Source organism: Salvelinus alpinus, chromosome 29, assembly GCF_045679555.1.
Source record: "Salvelinus alpinus chromosome 29, SLU_Salpinus.1, whole genome shotgun sequence".
Taxonomy (NCBI): Eukaryota; Metazoa; Chordata; class Actinopteri; order Salmoniformes; family Salmonidae; genus Salvelinus; species Salvelinus alpinus.
This window is the reverse complement of record NC_092114.1, coordinates 43,756,690-43,774,131: the sequence shown is the minus strand read 5'-3', so window position 1 is coordinate 43,774,131 and position 17,442 is coordinate 43,756,690. Positions and strand designations below refer to the sequence as shown.

Below are 17,442 nucleotides of genomic sequence, written 5' to 3'. Positions count from 1 at the left end.
GCCGACGTTCTCTGATTGCAGGCGTGTTTGCACTGCTCCAGGCATATGCATTGCTGCAGTACCTGAAGGACAGGCTCACCAAGCAGGAATTCCAGACCCTTTTCTTCCTGGGGGTGTCGCTAGCTGCTGGGGTGGTGTTTCTCACCGTCATCTATCTCACCTACACTGGTGAGTTTCTATACCATTTACACATACACGTGACTTACAGAGCAGCATGTCCTCCTTTACCACATACATTCCCTTCACAAAGTACTCAGGCTTATTCCACTTTCTGTTGTTACAGCCTGAATTCAAAATGAATTAAATCGTTTTTTTTCTCCTCACCCATCTACACACAATAACCTATAATGACAAATTGAAAACATGTTTTTAGAAATTTTTGCAAATAAATTGAATACAGATATTTACATAAGTTATCACACCCCTGAGTCAATACATGTTAGACTCACCTTTTGGCAGTGAGTCTTTCTGGGTAAGTCTAAGAGCTTTGCATACCTGGATTGTACTACATTTGTACATTATTCTTCAAGCTCTGTCTCAAGTTGTTGATCGTTGCTAGACAGCCATTTTCAAGTCTTGCCATAGATGTTCAAGCCGATTTAAGTCAAAACTAACTTGACCACTCGAACATTCAATGTAGTTTTGGTAAGCAACTCCAGTGTAGATTTGGCCTTGAGTTTTGGGTTATTGTCCTGCTGAAAGGTGAATTTGTCTGCCAGTGTCTTTTGGAAGCAGGCTGAACCAGGTTTTCCTCTAGGATTTTGCCCTTGCTTAGCTCTGTTTCTCCTTGCAGATGACAAGCATACCCATACCATGATGCAGCCACCACCATGCTTGAAAATATGAAGCGTGGTACTCAATGTTGGATTTGTCTGAAACATAATGCTTTGTATTCAGGACATAAAGTACATTTCTTAGATACATTTTTTTTGACGTTTTACTTTAATGCCTTATTGCAAAAAGGATACCTTTTTATCCTAGATCTTGTGTAACTAGGTTATACAAGTCATACATGATTTGGAATATTTGTATTCTGTACAAGCTTCCTTTTATCACTCTGTCATTTAGGTTAGTATTGTGGAGTAACTACAATGTTGTTGATCCATCCTCAGTTTTCTCCTATCACAGCCATTATTAAACTCTGTTTTAAATTCATCATTGGCCTCATGTTGAAATCCCTGAGCGGTTTTCTTCCTTTCCGGCAACTGAGTTAAGAAGGACGCCTGTATCTTTGTAGTGACTGGGTGTATTGATACACTATCCAAAGTGTAATTAATAACTTCACCACGCTCAAAGGCATATTCTGTCAGTTGTTTTTTTGCCATCTACTAGTAGGTACCCTTTGCGAGGCATTTGAAAACCTCCCTGGTCTTTGTGGTTGAATCTGTGTTTGAAATTCACTGCTCGACTGAGGGACTTTATAATTGTATGTGTGGGGTACAGAGTGAGTCCATGCAATTTATTATTTGACTGAAGCACATTTTTACGCCTGAACTTTAGGCTTGCCTTAACAAAGGGGTTGAATACTTATTGACCCCAGGCATTTCAGTTAGTTACATGTACACCGGACATACAGAAGCATGACATCATATACCTTACAGTTAGTTACACATACACCTGACTTCCTCAATATATATATATATATATATTATCAGCTATATACAGGTGAGTCCCTATACCCCAACATTGCACATACACCTTGCTTTGAAAACCAAATCCTCATATACCATATAGTTACACATACACCTGACCTACAAGTTCCAGTTCCTGTATACCATAAAGTGACATACACTACATGACCAAAAGTATGTGGACACCTCCTCGTCAAACATCTCATTCCAATATCATGGGCATTAATATGTAGTTGTTCCCACTCTTCTGGGAAGGCTTTCCACTAGATGTTGGAACATTGATGTGGAGACTTAGTGCGGTCAGGCACTGATGTTGGGTGATTAGACCTGGCTTGCAGGTGTTCCAATTTATCTCGACAGTGTTGAGGTCAGGGCTCTGTGCAGGTCAGTCAAGTTCTTCCACACCGATCTCAACAAACCATTCCTGTATGGACCTCGCTTTGTGCACTGGGACATTTTCATGCTAAAACAGGAAAGGGCCTTCCTCAAACTGTTGCACCAAAGAATCATCTAGAATGTCATTGTATGCTATAGTGTTAAGATTTCCCTTCACTGGAGCTAAGGGGCTTAGCCCGAACCATGAAAAACAGTCCCAGACCATTATTCCTCCTCCTCTGAACTTTACAGTTGCCACTATGCATTCTTACCTGTTAGTGTTCTCCTGGCATCTGCCAAACCCAGATTTATCCGTCAGACTGCCGCCTGATGGTGAAGCGTGATTCATCACTCCAGAAAAGCGTCTCCACTGCTCCATAGTCCAATGGCAGCGAGCTAGCCTTTACACCACTCCATGGCATTGCGCATGGTGACCTTAGGCTTGTGTGCGGCTGCTCTGCCGTGGAAACCCATTTCATGAAGCTCCAGGCGAACAGTTCTTCTGCTGTCGTTGCTTCCAGTAGCAGTTTGGAACTGTAGTGAGTGTTGCAACCGAGGTCAGACTATTTTTATACTCTATGCGCTTCAGCACTCGGCAGTCCCGTTCTGTGAGCTTGCGGCCTACCACTTTGCGGCTGAGCCGTTGTTTCGCCTAGACGTTTCCACTTCACAATAACAGCACTTACAGTTGACCAGGGCAGAAATTTGACAAACTGACTTGTTGGAAAGGTGGCATCCTATGACCGTGCCACGTTGGAAGTCACTGAGCGCTTTAGTACGGGCCATTCTACTGACAATGTTTGTCTATGGAGATTGCATGGCGGTGTGCTCGATTTTATACATCTGACCGCAACGGGTGTGGCTGAAATAGCCGAATCCACACATTTGAAGGGGTGTCCCACATACTTTTGTATATGGTGTACATGTAGATCAGGTGTACCACAGGTGAGTCTATATACCCTCACTGTTACTCATACACCTGACTAACACAAACAGGTCCTCGTATACCATAGTTGCACATGCCTGTGTACATGTAGATCAGGTATAAACAACTAACACGCACAACTGCACAGGCTAGTCCTCATACCATAATAGCTAAGTGTTTTTATCTCTGTTACACATTTAGCTTGTACTGGTGAGAGCCTTTGTTACTCATGTACCTTGCCCAATAAACATGTTTCTAACCTCCGCTAGTCAACATTCCTCTCGAGTCCCGACCCACATATGCCCTACTACTGAACAGATACCTGACCCACTAAAACAGGGCTATTTAATTCCTGTCCTGAGGGGCTAATTTTATTTTTAATCTCTACCTTGTAGTTAATTGCACTTATCTAGTGTCCCAGGTTGGAATGAGTCCCTGGTTAGAATGGATGATGGTGAAAACCTGAAGCGTTTCGGGAACTTGAGGACCATAATTGAACGGCCCCGCACCCCAAGGGCCTCTATTAACTTTGTCATTATATTTGTACACTACCCTAACTGTCTTACACGGTCAGACACACACCAGTTTCCAACCATACGCCAAAAAGTCTGCGTCATAACCACTTGTGAAATGAGACTAGTGTGTGTGTGTTCCAAGTTCCCAGTCCTGTGTATTGATTGTTTGTTCATTTAGGTTACATCGCTCCGTGGAGTGGGCGATTCTACTCGCTGTGGGACACCGGGTAAGCACTCCTAACTTTTCCTATCGATGAAACGGTTGTTGAATTGTGTGTGTGTGTCTGCGAAAGGGCTTACGCCATCCATAGTCTCAAAGGAAATGCTAGCGTTGTCTCTTTCTTCCCAAACACGCTTAGGCTACATTCTGTACATGAACTGCAGCGTGTCTGATTTCTGCATTAAACAATGATAAATCGTTTTGTTTGCTGACAGCAGCGCTCTCGCTCTCTGTTTACACTCCCTTTTTGAGGTGGTTTCTTGAGTCTTCATATTCCCTGAAGTACCAGATGTTTGTCTCTCCCCCCCCCCTCCAGCTACGCTAAGATCCATATCCCCATCATCGCGTCGGTGTCGGAGCACCAGCCCACCACCTGGGTGTCGTTCTTCTTCGACCTCCACATCCTGGTCTGCACCTTCCCAGCAGGCCTCTGGTTCTGCATCAAGAATGTCAACGACGAGCGCGTCTTCGGTAAACCGGAGCTCTTTAAAACACACCGATACTCAACATTTGAATACATCTGAATATTTGGAGGGGAATATGGTGATTTTTGAGAGGAATATGCATTAAAGCAAGGGCGTCATGTTATTGATATACTGTACACACCTGTTCCTAGGAGTTGTACTGGAAGGGGGAATTCAGAACAGAATCCCACTGCTCCGGTGCATTAGGGCTACGCTTGAACTGGAAGGAAAAGTCCACCCAAAAAAACATCTATTGGTATTCGTTTCATTAGTCAATTGTTGACATAGTCCCAAAATGTTTTAGCTTGTCAGCAATCAAGTTTTCAAATGATGTAACTTTCAAAAAATACAGAGATCATCCCCGTATGATGCTGCGTTTTGCATTATGATTGCTGACCGTCCCAAAATGTTTTGCTTATGTCAACAATGGACTAATGAAACAATTGCCAAATGTTTTTTCTTCCTTTAAATTGATCAATTGTCATTGATTGTCCCGAGAGCCTGCACAACTGATAACCAAGCTCTAAATCAGTCGGTCTCAGATAAATAAACACCCCTGAAGACCTGAGTTGTGCACCTCAACGTGTACTTTTGACATGGGGTTAAACGCTGTTTAATTCAAATTAATCTTTTTTGACTCTCTGCCCCCCCCCCCCCCCCAGTGGCTCTCTATGCCATCAGCGCGGTCTACTTTGCCGGGGTGATGGTGCGCCTGATGCTGACCTTGACGCCGGTGGTGTGCATGCTGTCGGCCATCGCCTTCTCCAGTGTGTTCGAGCACTACCTGGGGGACGACATGAAGAGGGAGAACCCTCCTATAGAGGACAGCAGTGACGAGGATGACAAAAGGAGCTCAGGGAACCTCTATGACAAGGTCAGGAGGAGTCGCCGCAGTCCAGGGCCTGTATTCATTAATAGGCTTGGGCGATGCCCCGGTATGGTGTAAACGGTATATTTTTAAATACCGACGGTTATGCTGTTCAATACTGTAAAAAAAACAGGGGGGGGGGGTTGCGGGGTTCTTTTTGGGGGGTTGCGGGCACCCTTTCCTCACGGGGGTGCGTGCTACGCCGATGCTTATAATTAGAAATTAAGAAGAAATTGAAGATGTGTCAAACACCATTATATCCAGCGCCAGCTATGCATATGTACGTACAAAATGTGCGTGCAGCAATTTTATCAAAACTGAACTCGACGTGAAAATGTCCTTTCCTCCATGCCAACTTTAGAACATGCGTACGCACATCTTCTAGTGACTGAAGTATCCTAAAACTTCAATTAATAGCCCAGGCATTTATTTGCTTAAAATCACTGAACATAATAGTCGCTTATTAGAGACGGGCTTCTATTCGAACCAGGCGTCTATTTCCTTAATGCACACAGTTTTTGCTGATGTGCATAGTCACTTGTTTAAATCGGCAGGGATGTCCTTGTCCCATCGCGAACTAGTGACTCCTGTGGCTGGCCGGGCGCAGTGCACGCTGACACGGTCGCCAGGTGTACAGCGTTTCCTCCGACACGTTGGTGCGGCTGGCTTCCGAGTTAAGTGGGCATTATGTCAAGAAGCAGTGCGGCTTGGTTGGGTTGTGTTTCGGGGGACGCACGGCTCTCGACCTTCGCCTCTCCCGAGAATGTGAAATGTCAGAATAATAGTAGAGAGAAGGATTTATTTCAGCTTTTAGTTCTTTCATCACATTCCCAGTGGTTCAGAAGTTTACATGCACTCAATTAGTATTTGGTACCATTGCCTTTAAATTGTTTAACTTGGGTCAAACTTTTCGGGTAGCCTTCCACAAGCTTCCCACAATAAGTTGTGTGAACTTTGGCCCGTTGCTCCTGACAGAGCTGTTGTAACTGAGTCAGGTTTGTAGGCCTCCTTGCTCGCACACGCCTTTTCAGTTCTGCCCACAAATTTTCTATAGCCTTGAGGTCAGGGCTTTGTGATGGCCACACCAATACATTGACTTTGTTGTCCTTAAGCCATTTTGCCACACCTTTGGAAGTATGCTTGGGGTCATTGTCCATTTGGAAGACCCATTTGTGACCAAGCTTTAACTTCCTGATTGATGTCTTGAGATGTTGCTTCAATATATCCACATAATGTTCCTGCCTCATGATGCCATCTATTTTGTGAAGTGCACCAGTCCCTCCTGAGGCAAAGCACCCCCACAACATGATGCTTCCACCCCTGTGCTTCACGGTTGGGATGGTGTTCTTCTGCTTGCAAGCATCCCCCTTTTTCCTCCAAACATAACGATGGTCATTATGGCCAAACAGTTCTATTTTTGTTCCATCAGACCAGAGGACATTTCTCCAAAAAATACAATCTTTGCCCCCATGTGCAGTTGCAAACCGTAGTCTGACTTTTCTATGCCGGTTTTGGGGCAGTGGCTTCTTCCTTGCTGAGCAGCCTTTCAGGTTATGTTGATTAAGACTTTTTTTTACTGTTGATATAGGTACTTTTGTATTTGTTTCCGCCAGCATCTTCACAAGGTCCTTTGCTGCTGTTCTGGGATTGATTTGCACTTTTCGTACAAGTACGTTCATCTCTAGGAGACAGAACGTGTCTCTTTCCTGAGCGGTATGACAGCTGCGTGGTCCCATGGTGTTTATACTTGCATACTATTGTTTGTACAGATGAACGTGGTACCTTCAGGCATTTGGAAATTGCTCCCAAGGATGAACCAGACTTGTGGTCTCCAATTTTTTTTCTGAGGTCTTGGCTGATTTCTTTTGATTATCCCATGATGTCAAGCAAAGAGGCACTGAGTTTGAAGGTAGGCCTTGAAATACATCCACAGGTACACTTCCAATTGACTCAAATGATGTCAATTAGCCTATCAGAAGCTTCTAAAGCCATGACATCATTTTCTGGAATTGTCCAAGCTTTTTAAAGGCACAGTAAACTTAGTGTATGTAGTGTATGTAAACTTCTGGCCCACTGGAATTGTGAATTATAAGTGAAATTACTTGTGTCATGCACAAAGTAGATGTCCTAACTGACTTGCCAAAACTATAGTTTGTTAACAAGAAATGTGTGGAGTGGTTGAAAAACAAGTTTTAATGACTCCAACCTAAGTGTATGTAAATAGATAGGTTATATATGTCAAGTTTTTTTATGTGATCCAAAAGGCAGTGTGGTTTATAGCCTTACAGATGAACATCAAGACAGTTTATATTTTACTTTGAAGTATGTATGATACTACTGTATTGTAGCCACCTGTAATTTCAATTTGTTTTGAGTTGCTTAGGCAATGTATCAGAATTCACAAGGTAGTCCAGTATACTGTATTTAAGTTGGGGGAGAAAAATCAATGCATAACATCGTTGAATTCAAACGTTCTGTTGACAGGTCCAAAACTATTTTCACATTAGGGGTGATTTCCGGGCAGAGTTTTAGTGCTCGTTTACGTTTTTACAGCCGATCTGATATACAGTATAACGGAAACATGTGTATGCATGTCAAGTTTATAAACCTCCATATTTGACGTAATCTTTTCATAAATGGAGCAGGCAGATAATTAGTGTGAAATTTACGCAATGGTTATAAATGAGGAATTTGTGCACAAGTCACTCAATTTGTTAAATCAACTCAGTTTATTGGTCGCATACGCAGTTTAGCTGATGTTATAGGGAATGCAGTGTAACGCTTGTGTTACTGGCTCTAAACAATTTAGTGAAATGTCAATCAAGTCCACCCCCCCCCCCAAAAATGTCAATCAAGAAAATGTGGGAATAAACTGCTTGCGCGGAAGTGTTTCTAAATCTCCCCCCCCTTCAGTTGTTTTCTCAAAGGAGGAAAAACATGCACGAGTGGTCATTGAATGGTTTGATGTAAACCACATGCCGTGGCTGTCTGTCACCAGATCTCAAACCAATTGAACACTTATGGGAGTTTCTGGAGCGGCGCCTGAGTGTTTTCCACCACCAAAAAAAAAAAAAAAATGATGGATTTCTCATGGGAGACTGGTGTCTCATTCCTCCACTAAAGTTCCAGACACTTGTAGAATCTATTTGAAGCTGTTCTGGCTCCTGGTGGCCCATCGCCCTATTAAGAGACACTATGTTGGTGTTTCCTTTATTTTGGCAGTTACCTGTGTTTAGCCAATATACATATTCCTGTAAGGAGTTACAAAATAATGTCCAATTTCACTCTGTTTTGTATTGCAACTCTGATACGTCTGTTTTTAGTGGGCCAGTGTGTTGATGTGGTGTGCGTTTGTCTCCCTCTGCAGGCAGGAAAGGTGCGTAAGCATGTGTCTGAGCAGGAGAAAGCAGAGGAGGGCCTGGGCCCCAACATCAAGAGTATAGTGACCATGCTGATGCTGATGCTGCTCATGATGTTCGCAGTCCACTGCACATGGGTCACCAGCAACGCCTACTCCAGTCCTAGTGTGGTGCTGGCCTCCTACAACAACGATGGGTAAGGACAAACAATATAATATATAGCAGACGCTGTTATCCAAAGCGCCTTAGGCACACGCGCATGGGTGGGCCCAATGGGAATCGAACCGGCAACCTTTGGCGTTGCAAGCGCCATTGCTCTACCGATTTTGTGCCACACATGGACCGACTACCATGCAGTTTTTTATTTACTTGTAGAATGTAGACAAAGACACACATTACACTCCGCGCATACAAGCGTAGCTCCACATTTTTCTGACGGCAGCGTACATTTACACGCATTGGGAACACAAATGCACAGACGCACACTTTCTCACTCGCATACACCCACAGAAATGCACAGTCGTATTTTTTCAGGTCAAAGTTGTGATGTTGGTGAGCGTTAGCCTGATTGTTGTTGTGTAACTCTGCATTGTTTTATTATCGTCTTGTCCCATAACTCTTAACAGAGTGGTCCTCAATAATTTACCAAGTGTAATGTACTATTCTTTCGATGTGAGGATGACGTGTGCGTTTGCCAGACTTTGTGTGCTGTCTATTTTCCAATTAGAGGTTTAGACATTGAAGTGACGCGCAAGTAGGAGAAAGTCTATCTCTTCGACACTTAAGTTCTCATACATATATTTATTTGGGTACCAATGTTCCCTCTAAGCTACGAGCGGGCGCAAAGTATCCCCGAGACTACCACACAGCTCCCTAGGACCTCTGCGCAGAGTGCAGAAATATCAGCCCACAGAGATTGAACTTCACACAACATTCTGGAGTTTTCCCTATCAACGTTTCCCTTTACTGTGGCAATTATGATCAAATCAACACAATATTAGCCACTTTCAATGCAACATAGAGAAACACAACAAACTATGCAAGATATTTTTTTTGTAGGTAGAACGCATAGGATTAGGATTCTATTGCGCATGACTCAGCCCGTACTCTACACAGATCAGTGCGGCATAGCCAATTGGAGATGCAGTAGGCCTATATGCAAATACAACATTGCCATATATGGATCTGTGCCATTTACTTTGAACTGGACTGTTGACAGCTGGGTCTGTGAGTAGATGTGCTTGCCCAGTTATAGATCATTTGTAGTGGGCAATGGGGGAGTGATTGCTGCTTACAAGAGCACAAAACGTGTACTTTTCTAGACTGTGAAAAAATTGTCCAGTAAAGATAAAAAATTTTGCCTTTTAAGGGGCAGTGTGTATTTTGAGACAGGCTTGAATAAGCGAAGTAGCCAATAGGCAGAGGGTGGCATAATTTGTCTGATTCTCTATAATAATGGTATGAGAATAATAATGCATTTTATTTTGTGAAATGGTTTCTTACAACAAACACAACATTTGCAGTCGCCTCCTTGTCTGAAGGACAAGTGGATAAACAGGTTAATGTCAAGCCCTAGTGGTGTTTTTCCCAAAAGTCTCATGGAGTGTAGGCCTACATTGGACACCACAAATTGGCTGCTACTGTAGACTGAATGACAAATGTTCAAATGTTATGCGATTTGTTTTTGATGGTAGGCCACTCTGGTAGGTCTATGTTATGATCAGATCGCCAGAGTAGCCTACTCGGCAACTGTAACTTAAAGCGGGTACAGCCTCAGTGTTCACAGTAAACACCCGCTGGGAGTTGCACAGTGTTCACAGTAAACACACGCTGGGAGTTGCACAGTGTTCACAGTAAACACACGCTGGGAGTTGCACAGTGTTCACAGTAAACACACGCTGGGAGTTGCACAGTGTTCACAGTAAACACCCGCTGGGAGTTGCACAGTGTTCACAGTAAACACACGCTGGGAGTTGCACAGTGTTCACGTTCTCTCAGCAGACCTGAAGCTTTGCTCAGTGCTGAAAAAATTCAGGGGAACATTGGTGGCTACAACTTGTGTCATCCCCGTCTCATAGGTTTGGTAACTTATTATGTGATCTATGTTTGCCTGGCTGTCCTTTCCGTAACTCCTCAACACTGTCATTCCCCATAGGACGAGGAACATCCTGGATGACTTCAGGGAGGCCTACTATTGGCTGAGGCAGAACACAGACGAGCACGCGAGGGTTATGTCTTGGTGGGACTACGGCTACCAGATAGCTGGCATGGCTAATCGAACCACCCTAGTGGACAACAACACATGGAATAACAGTCATATAGCACTGGTGCGTCACACAACATCAAAAGGGGGCAGTGGGGAGGTTTTGAAGATTTGATTCAACGCAGGCCTCGTGCGCCAAAGTAGATAAGCTTCTTGGCTCTAACCTTTCTCAATGAATTCAATACATTCACTTGTAGGAGCTGCAGTAATGTGTGGGATTATTTTTGCTCGTATGACTTGATTGATTTTCCCAGAGCCAGCACGACTTTGAAAAGCGAGTACTTACACCGCCCTCTCATTTACCTCCCTCTCATTTTCCCACCATCTCTATCTACCTGCATCTCTTCTTTCCTCTCTCTCTCTCTCTTGTACAAACTCCCGTTCTTCCCTCTCGCTTCTGTAGGTGGGCAAAGCCATGTCGTCCAATGAGAGCGCAGCGTACGAGATCATGAGGAGTCTGGACGTGGACTACGTGCTGATCATCTTCGGGGGCGTGATTGGTTACTCGGGCGACGACATCAACAAGTTCCTGTGGATGGTCAGGATAGCGGAGGGAGAGCATCCCAAGGACATTCGGGTGAGTGCCCGGTTCCTTGAGACTGCCTCACGATACAGAAGGGCCTTCATTCACTCCTATTTATGATCCTTTTGTTATGCTGAGGAACCTGGGTAAACACTTCAATTACTGGATTCTATCAGTCTGGGCAAACCCAAGGACATTGCTGTTCCTCGCCATGTTTATTTTATTCAATGGCACTTGGTCGTTGGACAAAGTATCTGATATCCAATGCAGATTTGTAAATGTATTTATTTCCCATGTGAGTTTGAATATCAAAGAGATGAACTTGAACTATTGAGGGTTGTAAGACTGCATCATATCATAGATGGCAATGTATTTCAGTTTTTATTCCCCTATTAAGTGCAGTCTCTATATTTGATGAGATCAGTAAGTATCCTTGAAGAAATGTGGGATTTGGTCTGAACCCCCAAGTGTCTCTCGCTCACTGCCTTCCCTCCTTGTGCCCTTCAGGAGAGTGACTACTTCACCCCTCAGGGAGAGTTCCGTGTGGACAAGGCCGGCTCGCCCGTCCTGCTCAACTGCCTCATGTACAAGATGTCCTACTACCGCTTCGGCGAGATGCAGGTGAGCAGTGGGGAAATACTGTAGCCTACTTTAGCTTCAAGTAAGCACTGACGGACAAGAGGGGCTTAAGGACGTGCTGACAGAAGCGTGGGAGGGAAAGCGCTCAAATGCACAGGCTTTGGCAGGTACAGGCGAGATATGAGCGAGAAGAGCTGCCAGGTACTTAAAGGGAGCTGCGTGTTGCCTGGCCAGCAGCTCAGTGAAGAGGAGGAAGGATCAGTGGGCTGCTTCAGTAGTGTCCAGAGACAGCCAGCCAAGCAAAGTTTTGTCTCATGGCTTAACCCATAGAGGAGATGGAGAGACGGGTTTAGAGCAGGATAAAGGCAAGGGGGAAAAGATTGGTTTTGAGGAAGTGACAGGAACAAGACTGGAACGACTGAATTAGTTATCAGAAGGAAGGAGGGTGGAGGGAGGCATAGGTGAAGTAATGTACAGATTTAAAAGAGCAGGGAAAGAGCCTGATAATGAAGTAAGATGAAAAACAACACTTGTTTTGAAGGTTGAATCAACCTTTACACAAGCACCATACTCACTTTTGCTCAGTCGGTAGCTGACCTCGTCAACACCCTCAACCCCACCTACTGCCGTCCTTATCTCTCAGCTGGACTTCCGGACACCGCCTGGGTTCGACCGCACCCGCAACGCCGAGATCGGCAACAAGGACATCGCGTTCAAGCACCTTGAGGAGGCGTTCACCTCGGAGCACTGGCTGGTGCGCATCTACAAGGTGAAGAAGCTGGAGAACAGGGAGCCGCTGGAGCACAAGCTCCGCAGCGTCGTGCCCAGGCAGAAGTACACCTCCAAAAAGGTACAAGGCTTCCACGTCTCTCAGCATTCATTGTGCTAGTGGAATGTAAGACACCTGATACGGGCGTAGTGAGTTTACATTATGATTATTTGTTCTCAAATTTTAGCCACCAAAAGGAAATGTTCATAAAATGTGAGCCAACTCACTTTTATTTCCTACTGTTAATGTGTGCTCCAATTCAGATGAGTAGATATGTTGGAAAAAGTTGCAAATTTGAAAATGGATTTGTAAATCAAATTTGTTTTATTGCACAGACTGCTAAGAGGAAGCGAGGACACATCAGGAATAAGCTGGTCCTGAAGAAAGGCAAGAAACTAAACAAGAAATAATGAAGACGGACACGACACAAAAATACAAAAAAATTAACTAGCTAAGAAAACTACCAATGAAAAAGAATGCCCATTTGTATGGAATGTGAGCACTTAGCCTCGAGGGCTAGTCCTCTGAGCGCAGCACCCCCTGTGGTGGGGAGGGTGAAGTGTCATGTCTGGCTAGCCCCAGAACCTTTTGTCCGTTTTATCCAGAGGATCTTTTGTCATGCTCTCTTTTTTTCTTCTTTGTACTTGAATGTGTGGCAAGGCACTGAGCTGCTGAAGCCCGGGGTGAGCGTACATTTTGTGGTACATTTAACTTATTCTAGAGGGGGGGACAAAACAAAGAAAGGAAACTGAGGAGGCTAGGAGCAATTGCACCAAAGAGCCCTTGATTTAGCTCCTTGGCACATGTAAACGTGTTTTCTTTTGTGAGAGTGAGGAAGCGAGGACATGTTCCTGCCACGCGTACGGAGGAATTCCACTGTCTAGGCCCAGCTGATTTTACTTCTGATGGTTACTTTTAATCATTATTTTGGCTCTAATTTGTCATCACCGAGACAATTCTTTAGGAAACAAAAGGCCTAATATGTAAATATGTTATGTAAAGAAAATGTCTGATAGGGTTGTAATATATTGGATTATTGTGGTGATTTTTTTTAAATACGCAGATGATTTCTTCTCTTTACTTTGATGTTTTTTTTATGGCAGCAGCTAGAACAGTGAATGCAATCATTCTCGTTAGGGGGGACTTGAGATTTTGTTTAAATTAATGTGAATTTAAGAACCCCCCCCCCCCCTTTGAAAAATTGCTTAGATTGTATATTCTGCTGCTAGGTTTAAAAATGTAAGCAATTCTATGTAAAAGAAAAGTTGTGATTAATAAAGAGGCCTCCACCCCGCAAGGGGCGTGTTCTCGTCCGTGAGCCTATTGCCTCGTTGCTGGTCTCCATCACCACGTTAGTATGTCCATCTGTCTTCTCATAGTCGTTTTTGCATGTCCACATACACATGTTTATGCTGTTGAGTAATGCAGGGAAGTGCTGAAGATGGCTGCCAGTGAGTGGACAAAGCAGTGGTGCCCTCTGTTAACACTACTGGGCCTGTTGTGAATTCAAAATCTGCTGAACACTGAAGGATCCTATGTGTGTACGCAAGTGTGGATGTTTGGGGGGGGGGGGGGTGACGCATCAGACAGTCTACACATAAACTTTATAGGAATATATTTTTTTTGTTTTAAATTGACATCTTCAATCACTCAGTTTACCTCTCATTTGTTTACCTCTTTTGTTTGATACTTATTTTGTGTTTCCTTTAAACACAGAAGTGATATTTCACCTTTTGGATATAAAAATTGCTTTGTTCTCTGTCCCTTGAGCTTCTCTGAGAAAGACAGCATTGTGTTACTGCTTTCACTTAATGGCCCTCCATACAACGCCATACTTCCGCCTTGCTCAAGCACACACTTGAGAAACTCCTATTTATTATGTTAAACTGCTTATATCAGAGGTTTTCTCAGACAATGTCAATGTGTGTGAGGAGACAAAGGGTTTGGATTAAGCCTTAATATGATATAGAAAGTGTACAGGTTGTTCGCCTTCCTGTTACCTTGTTTATTTTGTCTGTTTTTATTGGATGGTGGACTAGTTATTTTCTCCTCTTCTGGGTTCTCAGCCTTCTCTTCCTCGCTCTGCCACACCACCACATTGATGATTTTTTTTTTTTTTTATCTAACAACCCTGGTCCCCCTCACCTTCCAAGTTAACATGTTTAAATGTAGAGTAAATAAAAGGTTCAACTTTGTAAGAATTGGTCCTCAAATTATTCACTTTCCCAATTGTGTTACTATCAATTTCTAATTGTAAGGTGTTTGCCTGAAGTATTCTAGGAACATGTTTGTTTTTTTGGGAGGGGGCGGGCTGCTTTTACTAAGTTGATCAGAGGCTTCAGGCAATTCCAGGAAACACGTATTCAGTGAGACGGGAATACAAGGCCACTTTTTAAAGTGCAATACAATACAAATTCATTCTGAAGCACAAACACCTTTTTATATGGAAATATCTCATCTATAACAGTCAAAGGCCTGGGTATACAGTGCCCTCCACTAATATTGGCACCCTTGGTAAATATGATCAAATATCTTTGCTTATCCTCTTGGGCTTTCATTCAAAAAAATATTGAACTTTTAATTAAAGTCAAACAATTCAAAGAAAAAAATATATTCCTCAAATATATTTGTGCCACAATTAGCTTCATTCAATACTTTGTGCAACCTCCCTTTGCCAAGATGACAGCTCTGAGTCTTCTCGTGTAATGAGGTTGGTGAACACATGGCAAGAGATCTGAGACCGTTCCTCCATACAGAATCTCTCCAGGTCCTTCAGATTCCGAGGTCCACACTTGTGGACTCATCTTCAGCTCATCCCACGGGTGTTCTATGGGGTTTATGTCGGGACTGGGATGGCCATGGCAAAACCTTGATTCTGTGGTCAGTGAACCATTTTGAGGTGTGCTTTGGATCATTGTCCTGCTGGAAGATCCAACCGAGGCCTAGTTTAAGCTTCCTAGCAGAGGCAGTAAGATTTTGTTTTAATGTATCCTAACAAGTTGTCCAGGGCCTTTTGGAAGAAAAACAGCCCCACAACATCAAAAATCCACCACCATACTTCAGTGGGGATGAGGTACTTTTCTGCATGGCCATCTTTCTGCCTACGCCAATCCCACCGCTCTACGGTCTCATCTGACCATAGAACCTGGTCCCATTCAAAGTTCCAGTAAAGTTTCGCAAACTTTAGGCACTTGTTTGTTGTTTGATGGTGAAGGATTTTTTTATGTAGGTGGCGTCTGATCGTGGTCGATTGTTTACATCTCTAGTTGCGTTAAACTTAAGTATTGCCCTGATAGTGGAAATGGCCATTTTCAACCATTTGAGCTATTTTCGTGCAGCTCAACAACCTTTTGTCACACGTTACTGTATTCTCGTGTCTTTCCCATAGTGATGGATGGCTATGGGAACTTGGCCTGTGTCACATTTATACCCCACTGAAACAGGAAGTCATGGCTTATCACTTAAGTGTTCCTAATCACTCAGGTGAACGTAACGTAAAATATGAATGGGAATATGCTTCAGTTAGATTTTACTCAAGGATTTCTATGGGTGCCAATAGTGGCACATGTTTTGCAGAAAAATATTTAAAAAAAATTCTATCATTTTACTTTAAAGGTTAGATTTTGTGAATATTTTTAAATGAAAGACCAAGCGGATAAACGGCAGACATATTTACCAATGGTATATATTCGTGGAGGGCGCTGTAAACTGAGGGTTCAGAGAATGTAAATGTACCACACGATGGCAGCACTAGCTTTCAAATTATAGCTGTTCTGTATTTTCATTTACTGACTCGTTACTTGGGAGCATTTAACGTTTTTGTTTAATTATGACAAGAAACGTGCCCTGGCAATGTCCCAATCCCTACCCTATTCAACCTACACTACGTGGACACGTGCTCATCGAACATCTCAATCCAAAATCGTGGGCATTAATATGGAGTCCCCCCCTTTTTGCTGCTATAACAACCTCCACTCTTCCAGGATTTTTTCACTGAGTACAGGCCATTCTACTGCCTATGCTTGTCTATGGAGATTACTTGACTGTGCTCAATGTTATACTCCTGTCAGCAATGGGTTTGGCTAAAATGGCCAAATCCACATTTTGTCCATGTAGTGTATGTTATAAAATGGTGTTGCATATGTTTTATTTACCCAAGTGAAGTTTGGTTCAAGCTCTTGGATACATTGCAGTGCTCTATGAAATGTTTATTAGTGTACATACATTCATAATATCTATTTGTGAGCATATCCTTCCAATTAAGCCACAGTCACTGTCCTGTTTAGGAAACGCCAGTCCCATCAGGCAGTGATCATGTGTTTATGCATATTGACTGTATCAATACCTGCGCTTGTCTTGAGTTCTGTGTGCTGGGGACTCAAATCAAAATCATGCATCTGAATATTGCCAGAAGTTCTGGTCACGATCCCTAGTAATTCAAGAACACAATTGGGGCCCGATTCAGACCCAAGTTAATTAAGCGCTTGTAAATGGAACGTAATGCACTTATCTTTGTGTATTCTGACCTTGAACTTAAGCATTGACTAGCTTTCTATTCATTTGGGGTGGAGATCGAATAAGCGGAGGTACACTACCAGTCAAAAGTTTTAGAACACCTACTCAAGGGTTTTTCTTTATTTTTACTATTTTCTAGAATAATAGTGACGATTTCAAATCTATGAAATAACACATGTAATCAAAAGTGTTAAACAAATCAAAATATATCTTAGATTCTTCAAGTAGCCACCCTTTTGCTTTGCACACTCTTGGCATTCTCTCAACCAGCTTCATGAGGTAGTCACCTGGAATGTATTTCAGTTTGGTGCACGAACAGCTCATAAGCATTGAGAAATGACAGTCGATCATTACTTGGAGACATGGTCAGTCAATACGAAAAATGTCAAACTTTGAACGTTTCTTCAAGTGCAGTCGCAAAAACCATCAAGCGCTT

General features: G+C 43.2%; 1 protein-coding gene across 1 annotated transcript in view; it reads left to right on the top strand.

The window, feature by feature from the left end:
• The window catches only part of LOC139559061 (dolichyl-diphosphooligosaccharide--protein glycosyltransferase subunit STT3B-like), a 93,267-nt gene extending 80,214 nt beyond the window's left edge, over positions 1 to 13,053 (top strand). The window contains exons 7-16 of the mRNA XM_071374718.1: positions 22 to 168; positions 3,625 to 3,673; positions 3,983 to 4,137; positions 4,793 to 5,004; positions 8,366 to 8,553; positions 10,513 to 10,684; positions 11,024 to 11,197; positions 11,651 to 11,764; positions 12,366 to 12,572; positions 12,827 to 13,053. Of these exons, the coding sequence (XP_071230819.1) occupies positions 22 to 168; positions 3,625 to 3,673; positions 3,983 to 4,137; positions 4,793 to 5,004; positions 8,366 to 8,553; positions 10,513 to 10,684; positions 11,024 to 11,197; positions 11,651 to 11,764; positions 12,366 to 12,572; positions 12,827 to 12,901 (1,493 nt within the window). The 3' untranslated portion in view covers positions 12,902 to 13,053. The remainder of the gene's footprint in view (positions 1 to 21; positions 169 to 3,624; positions 3,674 to 3,982; positions 4,138 to 4,792; positions 5,005 to 8,365; positions 8,554 to 10,512; positions 10,685 to 11,023; positions 11,198 to 11,650; positions 11,765 to 12,365; positions 12,573 to 12,826) is intronic.
• Positions 13,054 to 17,442: the final 4,389 nt, after the last annotated feature.